Source organism: Cydia fagiglandana, chromosome 22 (assembly GCF_963556715.1).
Source record: "Cydia fagiglandana chromosome 22, ilCydFagi1.1, whole genome shotgun sequence".
In the NCBI taxonomy this organism is placed as follows: domain Eukaryota; kingdom Metazoa; phylum Arthropoda; class Insecta; order Lepidoptera; family Tortricidae; genus Cydia; species Cydia fagiglandana.
This window is the reverse complement of record NC_085953.1, coordinates 1,916,688-1,934,311: the sequence shown is the minus strand read 5'-3', so window position 1 is coordinate 1,934,311 and position 17,624 is coordinate 1,916,688. Positions and strand designations below refer to the sequence as shown.

The window sequence follows — 17,624 nt, the reverse complement described above, 5'->3', positions numbered from 1 at the left end:
TGAAATTTTCGCCCTAGGGCGGAAAAGTGTTTTATACAGAAGTTTGTTTTTATTAATTCTCCTTTTTTTCCTTACAAGTGTGATGAAAAACATTGTGTGTGCCACGGGCGGTAAAGAAATTCCGAACTCGTGAACATTTTAAGCCCTCGCTTCGCGTCGGGCTTAAAATTGACACTCGTTCGTAATTTCTTATTTCCCGCCCTTAATACACAATGTACTATTACAGTACATATGGCCCTATTTTCCCGCACTAGTGCGTAAAATAGCACTTTTCGTGTGTATGTCAAAAGTTTAAAGGGCCATATGTACTGTAAAACGTTGTACGATACACGTGCGAATAGGTAATTCGCAACTCGTGTCCATTTAAAACACTCCCTTCGGTCGTGTTTTAATTTATCGCCACTCGTTTCGAATTTCCTCTTTTCCGCACTTGTATTGTAAATAACTATTATGTAAGGGTAAAGTTTAACAGGTAAATACTGAATACTATTTTAATAATCTTAAATAGGTGCTTAAATAGGTACTTCATTTAATTATACCGGCCGCCTCTTGAACTAATTCCGTACCCTACCTACTTATAAGTACCTCAGGCATAGGTACCTACTTTTTGTTCGTGCCACGAAAACATCCCATCGCGCCTTGGCCACCCAACTGAAAAAAAAGTTTTAGAATACCTACTTATTTGAATTCTCACCATTCGTTAAGTTTACAAGCTTGATATTAAGGCATTCTTTAAAAAAACATAATACGTAATAACTACCTGTGAGCGTTAATTATTAGCAAATAAGTAGAAAAAAAAACATAATCCAATAAATCGAAGTTATTTGCAATCCTAGCCCGGCATCGAAAAATCAATACTCAGTCGATGTGACACGCAAAACGCCTGCCGACACCGCTTACAACGACACAGTCCTTCCACACATTCACTGTCACTCTAAAACGTAATTTACTTGTATACAAATAGGGTTGAGTTTGGTTTGGCCGCAAAGCGTGATTGCGACTCTGTCGCTCTCATGTTTGGAAGAACGGATAATCGACAACTAGCCTTGTGCGATATCGATTTTACTAGGGGCTACTTCCACTGAAGACGCCTCACGAAACTACTGTCATCTCTTTTTCGCTTGCGTGGAAAATTTGCAAGCAGAAGAGGGATAGATGTATGTTGTATGTGTGTTGCGGCTGGGACCGCTGGAAGGGGTTGCTATGGCAACGGTGGTACGAGGGTTAGATTTCCGATACTGCGGATCTGAATTATCAATAAAATTTTCGATTTTCTTATGTGATTATGGCGGAAATCGTTATAAATGTTAGTGTTAATAATGGTAATGTTACTTTACGCATAGATGATGAGAATTTGGAGGTTGATAACGATTGTAATATTGATTTGGTAAGAATTTTATTGATTAAAATTTTGTTCAAAATGGCGTCTTGTTGGAATTTAGTTTTGTAGTAGGTAATTTTGTACTAAGTACTTTATAGAATGAAATAGTAACGGTACTGTATTTAGTTAGTAGGTATAGTTCGTTTTTTTTAGCATTAGAAAGAACTCCACAGAAGCAAGCGTGCAGTTTTTATAAGGCTCTTTAATTGTTAATAATTATTGAATTATCTAATGTAGTATGGTCAATACATATAATTTACTTCAAATTATTACCGCTAAAAGTGCCGGATTTGGAACCACAAGCTTACTTCTGCGAAGTTCTTTCTAATGCTAAAAAAAACGGACTATAGGTACTATAAATATAACACAAAGCTCTTTATTTTCAATCATATTTAGGAGATAAGTTATACTAAAAACTAAAAATAATAAAAATGTCTAAGATTATGCAGGCAACCCATGTAGAGTTCCATGTGCCTACATATATTTTTCCACCATGCACCATTAAATAAAGTATTATTTAAATGTTATATTTTCTTACCTCTCTATGAAATCTTTCTGCAAATGTAATGTTCATTTTAAATTATATTAACTTTTTTCCATGAACTTATTTTAGTGTAGGTATTTTTCGCTGCAGCTGCCCCCCTCCTCTCTAGGCCTCTATGCCCCCCCCCCCCCTCCTTAGGTCACTGGCTGGCTACGCCCTTGCACGCATAAGTACGTTTTCAGCAGTGACCCTAGAGTCCGACCAAGCTAACTCTGCAGCAATTTTGATAGCACAGACTGTGCAAGTGTTATTATTAACATTTTAAATCCATAGAAGTTATAATAAGTAACACTTAAAACAAGTAAACGTAAAATGTAAAAAATGCCTAAAAAGGCTATAAAAAAATGCAGAGTAATATTCATCCATTAATAGTACCGTTTAGGTTGTAAAGTGTCCTAAGAAGGAGACACATATACAAACTTATTCTATTTAAAGCACCCAAAAAACGTTTAACCTTCCTTACACATTATCGGCCGTTCAATTATGTAATCGATATTCATCGGAAATTAGACAAAATCAAAGTAACAATAAACCACAACCAACTGAGACTTCCTTAAAGAACCCCCACAACATCCTGTGCCACAATAACTTTAAAATTAAAAAAAAAACAAAGGTCAACGCACCCGGAAGGCACGAGCCACACAGGTGTTCGATAAATATCGATTTTTTAAAGAAATCGATGCGTGACGTCACGCGACAAAATGGCTGCCGTGCGCAGCTGGCGCCAAATAATACAATATTGTATTTGCGCGTGGTCAAATATGGAACTAGCAAGCTCAAGTACAGAGCTTATTAAAAGTGTTGTTTGACAGCGACGTGAATAACCGCAAAATTAATTTTGTTAATAGTAAAAGTAGGGTGCATAGTTTTGGGGTGGTTATGAGTTTGGTACGCAAATGTATTTTTTTAAAAGCATTGTTATTATGAATGGGTATTTTTTGCAGTTTTCTTTATAATTTATAATACAGGTTTAGAGTAAGAATTGGACAATAGTTTGTCGTATTTATTCAAAAGATTACAGTTACCCTTTCATAATGTTAGAAATGTATTTCTTTGTCCACTCGTCACTTCACTCTGTAATCGTAAATACCTGCATTAGAAAAAAATCTTCTTCAGTAATAAAACAAAAAAAAATAGAAGTTACAGAACTAAACTGCTAATTTATCACATTTATTATTACACCGTTACTTTTTTGTTGAAAAATGACAAGCAATTGACCCCAAAACTCACCCCATGTCTCAGCTCATTCCCAATATCTCATCCCCCTGTCTCCTTAATACTTTATCAATTTATCGACTATCGTTCGATGTCAATCTATCATCGATCGGTTTCCGTGCAATAAAGGTTTCTTTATAAAGAGATATATTTCTATCGTTCGATAAAGCTTGACAAGTTGACATGATTTATTGTCATGTGACAATTGTCAAAATTATCTTTGCTTCAAGGTGTACAGTCGCCATCAGACCTGCTAGGATGGGTTGCGTTCTCGCGCGCGACACCATACATATAGCGGGACTTTAAGTATGGACTCGCGCGCGACGAATGCACCTCATGCTAGCCGGTGAGATATATGTAGCTAAGGTGGCCACAAATACTGTGCATAACGATACAAGTGCGAAAAACTAGGAAATTCGACCAACCGAAGGAAGAAGACCAAGAAATTTTATTAATCTCTAGGCTGACCCAGTGAGCGAGACTTTAGTTACAATATAAAAAAGTCTTTTAAGTGTAACTTTCCTAAGTTGGCTTTGCCCTTTGGCTGTCAATCTTCATTGCACTTACAGGTTAGACAACTCTTTAGCATTGTGGTCTGTCGCCGATAGATAGTGATGTAACTTGAACGCAGGACGTGCTATAGGGGCGCCGTTAGTGATGGGGCGCGTCGATACCTTAACTGTACATATTTCGTTAAATTCGTGAACTTAAACCCCAAAAAAAAAAACAGTTTAAAATGAATACCTACATTACCTACATTTGTACTTAATAACATTAACTTAGAGAATAAAGATATACAATGCAACACTGCAGAGATATGTACTTATAATAAAAATTAGTTACCTACTTAAAGTTATCTGAAAAAGTTACCGTACCTCGTCAAATACGTCGTCGAATTTGTGTTTCACATACTCTAGTCACTGTGTATGTGTGTGTGTGTTTGTACAGTTAACAATAACGCTTAAATTATGTATTTAATAAATTACATAACACTGTGAACTATTTATGATTAATCTTAATATCAGATAAATTTTAAGCAAAGAGGATTAATACATTTTCTTAGCTAAGAAAATAATACGTATTATTACAAAAGACAAATATGGATATTATCTATCGGAAAACTTCACTATTTACTACACTACTACATTGGAAGGACTTTACTTTTTTTTTTTACATTCAACAAGTTATTTTTCCACACAACCATAGGACTGACCGTGGGCCAAATTCGATATGTACAACTGTCAGATTTCGCATCCACGTCAAATCAACAGTTGATTTTATTGCATACTGAGTGTTGATTCCATCAACGGTGGATAATATCATTTGGTGCAACCAAAACTCAACTCTAAACTAAGGGCGGTTCGGTTTGGTTTGCTTGTCACCCTAACTGTGGATTGTTAATGTCAAATTTTGACATTGTACGTATTCGAGAACTTATGATTTTTCCCACATCAACGGGAGATCAACATGATACGTCAAACGTAGCTTGTCGAATAGGGGTCCAGGTTGACCGATTAAAGACATCCCCATTTTTTATCGACATAATTAAATGTCCCATCCCTAGAGCCCACCCCTACTAGTCCATTGTCGGCGGCCAGGTGTCGGGGTCATTGCGTATGTATGTGTATGTGTATGTGTGTGTGTATGTGTGTGCTGCTACCTATTTTATGACAGGGAAAGTGCGAGGGAACATTACTCGTGTTGTTTAGTCATAGTTTTGCTTAGTCATAGCTGTCTTCTGAAATAATGGTCTTTTATAGGTATTTTTTATTGGTCACATTAGACAACCTTTGAGCAGATACTTTTGTATGAATTCCTATCATCCCATAGTTTCTATTTCATTAGGCTTAAGCTAGTGTTTATCAAATTCCAAACCAATACAAGACAAAACACAGACTACCAGGGCTGGGAGTTGAACCCGGGACACTGGGATAACCAAGTACAATTTCAAACAGCATGGCATACATGTCCGCTAAATTCGAATACTCGTATCTGCATAAATTTAAAGGAATATAATGTCTGAGATAGGTATTTATGTCGTGTCAAATTCTAATGGTACACTTATTCCAGTACCTTCTCGCTATAGGTAGGTATCTAACCTTAATTTTAGATCTTAAACAATACAACGTGCTCGGTTATGTTAGGGCTATAATTCAAAACGCCTTTTATTACTACAAATCTAGATGCAGGTGGACTTTTGTATGAAATATGGTTCGAAAAACAGTAGGATTTCCACCATGAGGTACCTCAGTACGCTGGTACAGTAAGTACGCTGACAGCCAAACGAGGGCATCTCTTACCATGCTACCTAATTAACGCAATAAAAAACCTAGCTAATCGCAATGCTCCATATACATTGACGCTTTTAAGCGGATTTAATAAAAGAGCGTGAATGCAAACGCAGCAGTGAATAGAGAGTAGCAATAAAGTAACAAGAAGCAGCGATGTATAGCTTCAGGCTAGGATAAGGGTGCATTGTTGAACAACGTCGCTAACGGTCCGACAAGGCGCCACTTCTCAATCAAAATTCAACCCAAAATCTTCACAATACAGTTGAGTTTTCATTGGGAAAGTAGTTTGTTATGATGTTTTACAATTGTTGATGGTATAGGGGTTTGCAGGGCGCGCGACGGACCGAAGGGGGGGCTAGGGTGCGTCGCGCAGGCGTCGTTCAGTCGCTCGGTCGGGCGCGCCGACGCCACACGCGCGCCATGGACGACACGCGAGCGCGTGACCGGGCACCTCTCACCGTCATCGTCGCGCCAAGCAACGCTTCACCCCCTCGACTGTCCCCAGCCGACTTGCTACCAGACGGAGACGCCGCGTTCCATCCTCTATCCGTCGTCAATGGACGGCTAACTCCGCCCGGTCTAGAGCCCGCTTCCTACGCCACTCTAACACCGCTATTACCTTTACCACCTATCAGTACAGTCTCGGATAAGTTCGCGTATCATGCAGGTGGCACGTTCACGGTCATACAACAGCAACAATCTTATGCGTCGTTATCACCAGCGCCGTATAATGAGCCGCTGTCTCCCCAATCCGCTTACAGTAGAAGAAGCGCGTCGCCGAACTCTTTTGAAAGACGCTCACCGACGCCGCCTTTACCAAGTCCAGGACTAGACTTAAACGCTGCCTTATTAGCGAGAGAAGAGCAGCAAGCGGCTCAGCAACAGCAAGCACAAAATGACACAGAAGAAATCAACACCAAAGAGCTAGCTCAACGAATAAGTGGCGAGCTCAAACGCTACTCAATCCCTCAAGCGATCTTCGCTCAGAGAGTCCTATGCAGATCACAGGGGACTTTAAGTGATCTTTTAAGAAACCCAAAGCCTTGGTCGAAGTTGAAATCAGGACGGGAGACGTTCAGGAGGATGTGGAAATGGCTGCAGGAGCCGGAGTTTCAGAGAATGTCAGCACTTAGGCTTGCAGGTGAGGATGCATGATGCTTTTGTTGGGTAGATTAGTTAGTTGGACAGGGATTTGATAATACATAATATATAAAAGGTGATCGTAAAATCTTCCAACCGTAGTTCAGAAGTAAAGTACTTAATTCAGAGCCTGAATTATGATCCTAAATGTGTACTCATTTATGTAGATGTGGTTAAAGCAAAATATATTCATAATGAAAAAAAAAACATAAAAACAAAAAGAACATTAAGGTGAGGTATGCCCGGGGAAAATTTTCAGATTCTGTCAAATTACCCCATTTCACACACAAGCACGCGTCACGCACACTACCTCACTTTACCGGGACAGGTCAGTGACCCATCCTGTTTTTTTTAAGATGCAAATGAGAGTATTTTGAGTATCGTCTTAACAACTACCTCCTTTGAGGAAGAGAAACTCTAAAAAAGTTCCATTGAAAGAAGGAAGACAAAACAATATATTTTATCTTGTTCTCCTTGTCTGTTCATGTCACATGTGACGTACTTAAATGTAAATTAACTAAATAATCGAATTCATTAGATACTCGAACTAAATAAACCGAATAAATACAGAAGTCGTCAAATGAAAAACGTTATTTAGGTACTACTCTAATCAATAGGGCTTTCGATAAGGCACAAATCAATTCAATGACAATTTCATTAAAATCATATGTGTATTCCGATGATGTTATTATTATATAACTTACCTTAGCTTAGCTTCAGTTTGTATATATTTAGTTATACTACCTAGCTACTAAGAAAAAATTGCATGCTTCTTCAAGTGAAATGTAGGGGAGAGCGGGGACAAAAGTAACTGCGGGTGGAAAGTAACTATTGCTCTGTAGGTTTATCTAATAGACAAAATACCACTCCGCTGCTATTAAGTGATAGACAGTGGTGCCCCCTTCACTCAGTCAGCGCATTCAGTCGAAACGGTCGCCACGTGCTATTAGGTTGTGTGAGAGGACGCAACGTGATATTTCGAATCTAAAGTACGTTTTTTGACTTTTAGTTATTTGATGTTTATGTTGTATTAAAATTCATACATTTTCTGAATATTTGCATATCCCCTAGAGTGGCATTGTCTGGCTCCCAGTCTCTATGGTGGCGGGGAGCCGGGAGACGGACAGTCATAACAAGCCGTTGAATGGCGGCGCCTCAGATTTAACGGTGGCTTGAGGTTGAGTGGCGCGGCCAATTTAGAAAAATATACGTCTAGTGGCGTGGCCTCCATGGGTGGTCATCGCGAATTTGGCGTGTGTTAGAAATATGACCATTTCTTTAAAAATATGTATGAATGATATTAGTTATGTATCATTGAATTCAGCATAAAATGGCTTATTTGATTGTATACCAATGAATTTCATTATATTTATGTGAATTATGCTGGACTTGATCAAATCTCATAATACCATTTTTTTTTTCTTTCATGTATAAAAATACGTATAATTAGGAAATAAAACAATTTATTGTAGAAAAAGCAGCCTTTATGACAAAACATTACATTTAACACGATTCACACAGTTTATTTCACTTTTTATAGTTTTTATCACTGCGTATTCCATTTGTATACCTTTGTAAGGACAATGTTTTTAGCAAATAAATTTCTGGTTTCTAAATGTTCGCGGCTCGAGAGTCGGGTTCCGTAACTCAAAAAGAAAAAACGGAACCCTTATAGGATCACTCGTGCGTCTGTCTATCCGTTTGTCACAGCCAATTTGCTCCAAAACTACTGGACCAATTAAGTTGAAATTTGGTATACATATGGAAGTCTGCTACCCAAAGACGGACATGTAATATAAACAAATGAATTTTAAGTATAGGCGGCTATTTTAAGGGGAATATGAGTAAATTAGAAAACCAAGTTTTGCAAACCATATCGTGTTACATAATAAAAGGGCTTATTTTGAGGATCTATATATATTTTTTATAATTTTATATGAAACAGTTTAAAAGTTATTTAAGAAAATAGGCAAAAAATGACCGTCCCCCCCTCCCTCTTATCTCCGATAAAATTGGGTCTAAAATTTTGAAAAAAAATACACAACCTTCTACCTCTAGATGACAGGAAAACCTATTAGAAATCTAGAGTCCAGCGTGAGTCGGACTTAACCGCACCTATTCTTTTTGACGGAGACGCAAATCAAAACCCCAGCGGACGCGTCGTACCTCAACTACCCAGGCTACTCACTGGAACATAAGTTCAGAGCACGTGCTGGGGTCTGTGCGTACGTTCGCGATGACATTTGCTGCAAGCGTCTCCGTTGCTTTGAGGCTGCCGGGTTTTCCACTTTGTGGATTATGGTCGACTCGGGCTCAGAGAAAACTCTGTATGCCTGTGTCTACCGATCGCACAGCGGAAACCAGGAGACAACTAGGCTCTTTGACCACCTTACTGAGATGGCAGATAAAGCCCAACAGCGGTACCCCGCGGCTCAACTCGTATTCCTTGGGGACTTTAACGCCCACCACGAGGAGTGGCTGTTCCCGTACAAGAATACTTGCCACGCTGGGAGGGAAGCGCGCAAATTTGCTGTATCCCTAAACCTTACCCAGCTGGTAAATGTTGCGACGCGGATACCGGATGTTACTGACCATACACCCAATTGCCTTGACCTTCTGCTGACAACTGATCCAGACAGGCACTCGGTTTCGGTCTCAGCTCCGCTAGGATCGTCCGATCACTGTCTGGTGAAATCCGTGTCGATCCACTCTCCTCCTGATCTCTGCCCTAGGGGCACGAGGAGAGTATGGCGATACGAGTCAGCGGACTGGGATGAGATGCGGCATTTCTTTGCGTCTTTCCCCTGGCAGCAGGTCTGTTTTTCTTCGGGTGACCCCTCGTGTTCTGCTGAGGCTGTTGCGGATGTGATTCGGCAGGGAATGGAATATTTCATTCCGTTCTCCGACCTATCGCTCGATCACAAGACCCGAGCATGGTACAATTCGGACTGTGCTCGAGCCGAGGCTCTTAAGCAGTCTGCATACCAGGCTTGGGTACTAGCCCGCGATACCAAAGCTGGAGCACAGAGGGTTCGCGCGAAGAAAAAAGCCTTTAACTCAGCTGCCAAGTCCTGCAAACGGGTGCTTCGAAAGGCTCGATTCGACCACGTCAGTCGAATAGGGGCCAAACTCGCCTCCTACCCTCCTGGTAGCAAGCGGTTCTGGTCCCTGTCGAAAGCGGTCGAATCCAACTTCTGCCGACCCACATTGCCACCTCTGCAGAAACCTGATGGGACACTGGCCCACTCCGCGACAGAGAAAGCTAACTTGTTTGCTTCTCTGTTTGCGAGCAATTCACGTCTAGATGCAGGCTCAAAACTTCCACCTACGCTACCTCATTGCAGTTCCTCTATGCAGAGAATTGCTATACATCAAAAAGAGGTACGCCGAGCTCTGCTGAATCTTGACGTGAATAAGGCCAATGGACCAGACGGTATACCTGCACGTGTACTAAAGCAGTGTGCGCCTGAGTTGTCTCCTGTACTGACACGCCTGTACCGCCTCTCTCTCCAAACAAGAACGGTGCCGAAATCCTGGAAGCTTGCAAACGTGCAGCCAGTACCCAAGAAGGGTAGTCGTGCTGATCCCTGCAATTACCGACCAATCGCCATTACCTCCATGCTCTGTAAAGTCATGGAAAGGGTACTTAACGGCAAACTGCTGGCATACCTCGAAGCAAATGATCTGCTCAGTGACCGTCAATATGGCTTTCGCCGAGGTCGGTCTACTGGGGATCTTTTAGCGTATGTCACGCACTGCTGCGGCGAGGCCATCGAGAGGAACGGTGAAGCGCTTGCTGTTTCACTGGACATCTCGAAGGCCTTTGACAGGGTTTGGCACGCAAGTCTCCTTAGCAAGCTTCCTGCTTACGGCATCCCTGCTGATTTTTGTAGCTGGCTATCTGATTTCTTGAGTGAACGGTCGATCAGAGTAGTTATTGATGGCTGCTCTTCGGACCTCATGGCCATTGACGCCGGTGTTCCTCAGGGGTCTGTTCTCTCCGCAACCCTTTTCCTGCTCCACATTAACGACATGCTGCAACCCAGCATTGTAGGTTATGCAGATGACAGTACGGTTGTTGAGAGATATTTGGCTAGTGCAAGGGACAGCAGGGAGGATATACGTTCACAGAGAAAGGCCATGGTTGAGCGAATGAACTTGACCCTTAGTCTCGTTTCCCAGTGGGGTGATGACAATCTGGTCACGTTCAATGCCTCCAAAACGCAGGCGTGTCTATTTTCCGCTAAACGGAGTCCATTCGACCTGACTCCTTCTTTCCGGGGTGCATCTGTACCTATTACCGACAGCCTGGAACTCCTCGGCATGGAGCTGAGTTCAGTCCTCGGCTTCGGCAGCTTCATTGAGTCTAAAGCACAAACTGCGGCCAGAAAGCTGGGCGTCCTAAATAAGGTGAAGCGATACTTCACACCTGGACAGCTTCTAACACTTTACAAAGCTCAAGTCCGGTCGTGTATGGAGTATTGCAGCCACCTGTGGGATGGCTCAGCTAAATACCAACTCGCCGCTTTGGACTCAGTGGAGCGCAGAGCCAGGAGGATGATTGGCGACAAGAAGCTAACGGCTAAGCTTCAGACTTTGGCCCATCGGCGGAAAGTCGCCAGCCTGTCGGTATTCTACAGGTTGCACTTCGGGGAGTGTGCCCAAGAGCTACACGAGCTCATTCCACCGTCCCCATTCTACCATCGGACTTTTAGACGCACGGCCGGTTTCCATCCTTACTTGGTAGATATTCCGCCAATTCGCACTAAGCGCTTTGCTTCTACTTTCCTTATGCGCACTGCCAAGGAATGGAATTCCTTGCCGGCGTCTATATTTCCGTGCTCTTATAACCCGGCAACCTTCAAATCAAGAGTGAACAGGCACCTTCTGGGCGAGCTCGCTCCATCGTAGGCCACGTCTACGCCTCGGCTAGTCTGTGGCCATGAGTAAACCCATGCATAATAATAAAAAAAATAAAAAGAAAAAAAGAAAAAAAACGCGGTTGGGCTGTTTTAGGGACACAGCCGCAATTGTTTACGTGAAACTGAAACGTGGTGCGGACAGCTAATGCGAAGGTCGATGGCCAAGCTCTGCGTTGGGCCGAAGGCCTGAAGCATCCGAGAGAGCCCATACAACCATTTCCAGTCGCCGTTACGACGCGGTGTAGACACATCTTGTGTCGACACCGTCTGTTTCGGTCACAATTCCAGTCGCAGAGTCGTCGCCGTGTCGACACAGTTACCAGAAATGGGGAAGGGTCGACACATGACACAAAGTGACATAAAGTGTGGTCGCCGTGTGCACACATTGTTTCGAGTTTGCGACTACTTTATGCCAATATCATTCGTTCATTCGTTCATTTTGTTCCTGTCAAATGGAAACTGTCAGATGGAAAAATTGTTAAATAAAAATAAGTGACATTAATACGCCATCTCTAAAACGGATTACAAGACGTAATTATATATTGTTTGCATTTATATTACAATAGGACTAAAATTATAATGGGGAATTAAACTGCTCGAGTGATTTGATAAACTAAGTGTAATATAATCAACGCGCCACCACATTGTTTTAGTTTAGCCGGAAATGAAATTGTTTACTTCTCAGTGCCTGTGTTCATAACCATATTATTTGATGCATTTTTAGTACTTCGATGCGTATACTATACTTAAATAACAGAAATAACGCTTTACATACTACGAAACTTGTTAATTATGATGTATAAATATGGTTTAAGGCTGAGAAATATTGCAGTCACAAAGTAGTCGCAAATGTTTCGACTTTGTGTCGACTCTGTGTAGACACATGACACGCGCTGTCAAAAGTAATAACAAAGTTACTGGATTTGCAAAATGGCTCCTTGTGTTCATTTGTTTTCAGATATTCTCAAAGTGTAAAAATGCCGTGGTCAGAGATGGGACTTAATAGATTAACTGTTTATTCGACTAATTAATGGAATAAAAAAAGTTCATCCTCAAATTTTAATCGCAATTAGTTTAGTCGACCTATAGATAGAAATTGAATTAATCTGAATATTAATCGAATAAATCTCGGTTGGAAGTTGACAGGGGGCCATTTTTGTACGTAAAAATAATAGAATAATAGAAATGTCTTGCATGCAGATGGTAGCCAAACACTTTGTCATAAAAGTCGAGATGGGTGTCGTTTTATACGTTTTAGGGGGCCCCAATTTTGAAAATGATCACCATTTTGGAATCCAAAATGGCGGCCATGCACTATGTCATAAGAGTCGTCATGGATGTCGTTTTATAGGTTTTGGGGGGCGCAGATTTAGAAAATGATGACCATTTTGAAATCCAAAATGGCGGCCATGCACTATGTCATAAAAGTCGTCATGGGTGTCGTTTTATAGGTTTTGGGGGGCGCAGATTTAGAAAACGATGACTTTTTTGGATTCCAAGATGGCGGCCATGCACTATGTCATAAAAGTCGTCATGGATGTCGTTTTATAGGTTTTAGGGGGCCCCGCTTTCGAATATGATGACCATTTTGGAATCCAGAATGGCGGCCATGCACTATGTCATAAAAGTCGTCATGGGTGGCGTTTTATAGGTTTTAAGTAAATGTTTTTGTTTATCTATGAGAATCTCACTAGAATAATATAATCAAGGTATGTTTATATTTGATGATTGAAATAGTAACGCGAAAAAAAAAAATATATTTGTGTCTTATATTCCTACCGAAGACTTTTATTTTTCCTTTTCCTTATACATAAGTTTGGCCAAGTAATAAGAATTTAGGGCTCTCAATTTTATTTTGACTTCTACAACAGTAAAGCTACGAGGCCATGTTTGGTATCGTTTTCGTATAAATTCGCAGTACCAAATTTAGTTATGGTATCACATTGACACCATTCCAAAGTAAAAACATATAAACTTATTAAAATACTTTCTTTTAAACTCCTCTTCACGCTTAAACTGCTGAACAGTTTTAATTTAAATTAAGTACACATATATTTTGAGTCCCGAGACAGGACATAATAAGTTATCTCAAAAATCATCCTTTAAAGGTGTGAAATGAGGTGTAGGGGGGAATTCAGAATTGACTTCTTGAAGTTAATACTGTTTAAGTTTAGGTTTGAAGTCATGTTTTTTTATCATTTTTAACTAAATCAAAGATGTAGACCATCCCAAATTTCATATAAATCGGTTCAGCGGTTATTGATTTCCCGTACAAATTTCCACGCCACTTTTCACACCTTCAAAAGATGATTTTGGTTATAAGATCTATCCTATGTCCTGTTCCGGGACGCAAACTATTTCTATACCAAATTTCAACGAAATCGGTTCAGCGGTTAAGCGTCAAAAGGAGTTTTAAAAAAACCGGCCAAGTGCGAGTCGGACCCGCGTGTTAAGGGTTCCGTACATTAAGTCCGACTCGCGCTTGACTGCACATTTCTAATAGGTTTTCCTGTCATCTATAGGTAAAGAACTATTTTGTGTATTCAGACGGACAGACATACAGACGCACGAGTGATCCTATAAGTTTTTTGCTTTTGAGGTACGGAACCCTAAAAAGATTTTTTTTAATTTTGTGGAATGGTGTCAATGTGATACCTTAAATGGATTCAGCAACCCAGATTTATACAAAAACGATACCATACACGGCCTAGCACCTTCACTGATGTAGATATATGAAGATACAATTGAGAGCCCTAAATAAACTTTCAAGAGCGGATATCTCAAAAACTATTCAACATATCGAAAAAATTGACTGAATAAACTTGTGACAAAACTTAAACTTGTGGAAATTAACTTTCATTTTTTATAAATGGCCATGTCGCTAAGATGCATATTATTATTATCTTTATTTATTTTTCTTCTTAAGTTAGGTTAATTATAATATGGATATAAAAGTAAAATATAAAAACACTTACAAACAATAAAAAAAAATTATAAACACATTATAAAAAACCTAACCTAGGGTGCCGCCGGCAGCGGGGCAGGGCCCAAGCTGCCGGTGGTCAGGGCCGCAGAGTGAGGAATCGACGTACTATACGCGCCGTGTCCAAAATTACCGCCTTCTGCATCTGACCCTTGATCCAACCACCTAGCGAGAGTCTCTCTAGGTGTTGGTCGAGACTCTTCGCTATGAGACCGTTCGCTGACACGACTATAGGAACAATGATCGTCGAGTCAACATCCCACATGGCGGTTATCTCGTGAGCTAAGTCTAGGTACTTGCTGGACTTGTCCTTCTCGGCCTTCACGAGATTCTCATCATGGGGGATGGTGACGTCGACGAGCACAGCCCGGCGCTGCGATCGATCTATCAGCACGATGTCAGGCTTATTGGCTACAATAGTCCTGTCAGTGATGATAGATCGATCCCAATAGAGCGTGGCACGACCATTTTCGAGAACTGGCGCAGGTGAGTACTTGTAGTACGGCACTTCACGGTCCACAAGGCCGTATAGGAGGGCAAGTTGCTGGTGAATAATTCTGGCTACGAGATTATGTCTGTGCAAGTACTCGCCGTTAGCAAGATGAGAACAACCGGAGATAATATGCCTGAGTGACTCTCCGGGACGGCGGCATGCCCGACAAATGTCGACCGTACCGTCCTTCAGGATATATCTCCGGTAGTTATTCGTCATGATAACTTCGTCCGCATTATTATTATTATTATTATTCAGAGCCCACTGTGTCCCACTGCTGGGCAAAGGCCTCCCCCCTCTTTCTCCACTCGTCTCTATTTAGTGCAATATCTGGCCAGCCTCTCAAGAAGGAGTCCAAGTTATCCCAACAAACAACAAAGTCTCAACAAAGTTTGAGTTAAGATGCATAGTTTCCGAGATATAATCGAATAACCGGAAAATGGGACCTTCAAACAAAGCCCCCTCTCTTCCTCCCGCTCAAGGGCTACGGCCGGGGACTTTTGATATGTTCACCTCCTAACTTGCCCAAACCAAGTTACAGAGTCAAAAATTGTGTTCCGAGCATTTCCCTCTACAACTTTTTGGAGCATTCGTTGGCTGACCTAAGTAGCTTATTGCATTTCTTTAAAAACTTTTCTGTAAAAGGTTGACGGGTGTTAGGTGTTTATATGGTTTTGGTCAATTATTATCATTTGCATCGCCCATGATGACTTACTAGAATTACTTACGAGCACACGAGACACTAATAGTAGTTTGACAAACCTTGGTTTTCAAGAGGTATTTTATATTGACATTTGCTGTCACAAATTTGCTGTCAGATTTAGTCGCAAACCGCACGCAAAGTGCACACAAATGTGTCGACACCTTGTTACGGAAAAGTGTACACACGGCGACGACACTTTGTTTCGAAACAATTCTAGACACATTGTGTGGACTCTGTTACGACACATCTGACATTTAGTTACCACTTTGATGATTCTGCGACTGGAATGGTTATATGGGAGGTGCACCTCCACGCAAGGTCGAAGCATGAGCTTTAGGAGGTTAGTGCTCAAACAGAACAAATAATTGGTTTAAGTACGAGTAGCTAAGTGAGAAGGCTGAACTGCCGTATATCGCGACCATCGAATTTCGCAAATTGCGGGGATTTTTCTTTTACACCAATGAAACCGTAGGTAATTAGAGTGACAGAGAGAAATGCCAGCAATTTGCGAACTTCGATTGCCGCGGTTATAGCCCTGTTATCTTGAATTAACAGAGATACGCCTAACAATGAAAAAAAATGTAGGCACTATGCTTAACATAATACTTGAACAAAAAAAAAATGGGTAACTAACTATCCTAAGATAGCCAGCCGTGTGTGGACGAATTGAATAAATAGTTGAATGTACTTAAGAACTTCGCTTTGCTCGCTCGTTCAAAAATGTGTGCAGTACTGAACCCTTGGGACGCGAGTTCGACTCACACTTGACCGGTTTTTATTTTGATTTGATATGTCATATTATATTAAATTACAGCCCACTGTGTCTTGTTACTTTTGACCCACGTGTTACTTTCTGCACGCCAACGGGGTCATTAGTAACAAAAGATGATTTTTTTAAATCAAAATACACAATTATAATGTTAGTCAAGACGTTAATGTACAGAACATGCACTGACGTTATACATATACGAGTATGACTACATTAAACTCATCAAAATAATAATGGTTAACCAGAAACTAAGGTCAAAGTACATAGTGTTACGTTTCTCCCCGCTCTACCCTACGCATCCAAAATTACTGTCCACCTATGTTCATCACTATATTTTTTGCAAATAAATATATCGTTATCTTTATCAATAAATAAAGTCCTGGCAGGGTGGAAATTTCATTTTGGCGGATTCTTTCTCTCTGCATCTGACTGTACCTACAGCTATTACGGCATTTTTTTGGTAAACTTACGGTTATATGTTCAGACTCTGAATCTCTATAGTTAATATTTAAGATATATGGACATATCGGTATCGGCATATTTAAGATATATGGTCCTTGAACTACGTCCAAAGAGAGGTATGGGAATGGGAACTGAGAATGACATCTCGGTTTGTGTGGTAGGGCACAGCACAGCGGATGTCATTCCAGATCTAGAGCAGAGCTCAACCTTACAGAAATCTGCAGCCAAATAACACTAGCACTAGACCCTACTCATAGTGTCCTTCCTGCCGGTGAGTATGGTTGCCAGTTATCAACGAGGGGTGCGGAGTGTTAGACTCGGCAACGCGCATGGAGTTGCAGGCATCCAAAGGCTACGAAGATTGCTTATCATCAGACGGGCCGTATGCTTGTTTGTCATCGACGAGGTATAAAATTAAATATGCACAGAATATCATTGAACGAAAAACTTTGTTTTATTTTATAGTAAATTAGTATAACACTCGATACATAGGCAATCACAAACCAGGCACCGCAGTGGTTTTGGGCTGTAAGCCTCGTAGGCCAGTATGTATAATGTATATCTCGGCCTCACAAGCCGCAAAAACTCGCTGAGGCTAGACCATAGCCGTTTATTTATTCTTGATTTCATGAAGGTTTGCAGAACAGCACGTAACCGCATTATACATCTATCTTAGACGGACCTCACAGCAACAAAATAGGTGTACCACTGCACGATTTTC

General features: G+C 40.9%; 1 protein-coding gene and 1 long non-coding RNA gene across 2 annotated transcripts in view; one reads left to right on the top strand and one right to left on the bottom strand.

Moving 5' to 3' along the window:
- The window catches only part of LOC134675587 (uncharacterized), a 358,978-nt gene that overhangs the window by 124,634 nt on the left and 216,720 nt on the right, over positions 1-17,624 (bottom strand). The window lies entirely within an intron of this gene.
- LOC134675574 (hepatocyte nuclear factor 6-like) overlaps positions 5,759-17,624 on the top strand; it is a 30,812-nt gene continuing 18,946 nt past the window's right edge. Inside the window, exon 1 of the mRNA XM_063533876.1 lies at positions 5,759-6,572. Coding sequence (XP_063389946.1) covers positions 5,852-6,572 — 721 coding nt within the window. The 5' untranslated portion in view covers positions 5,759-5,851. The remainder of the gene's footprint in view (positions 6,573-17,624) is intronic.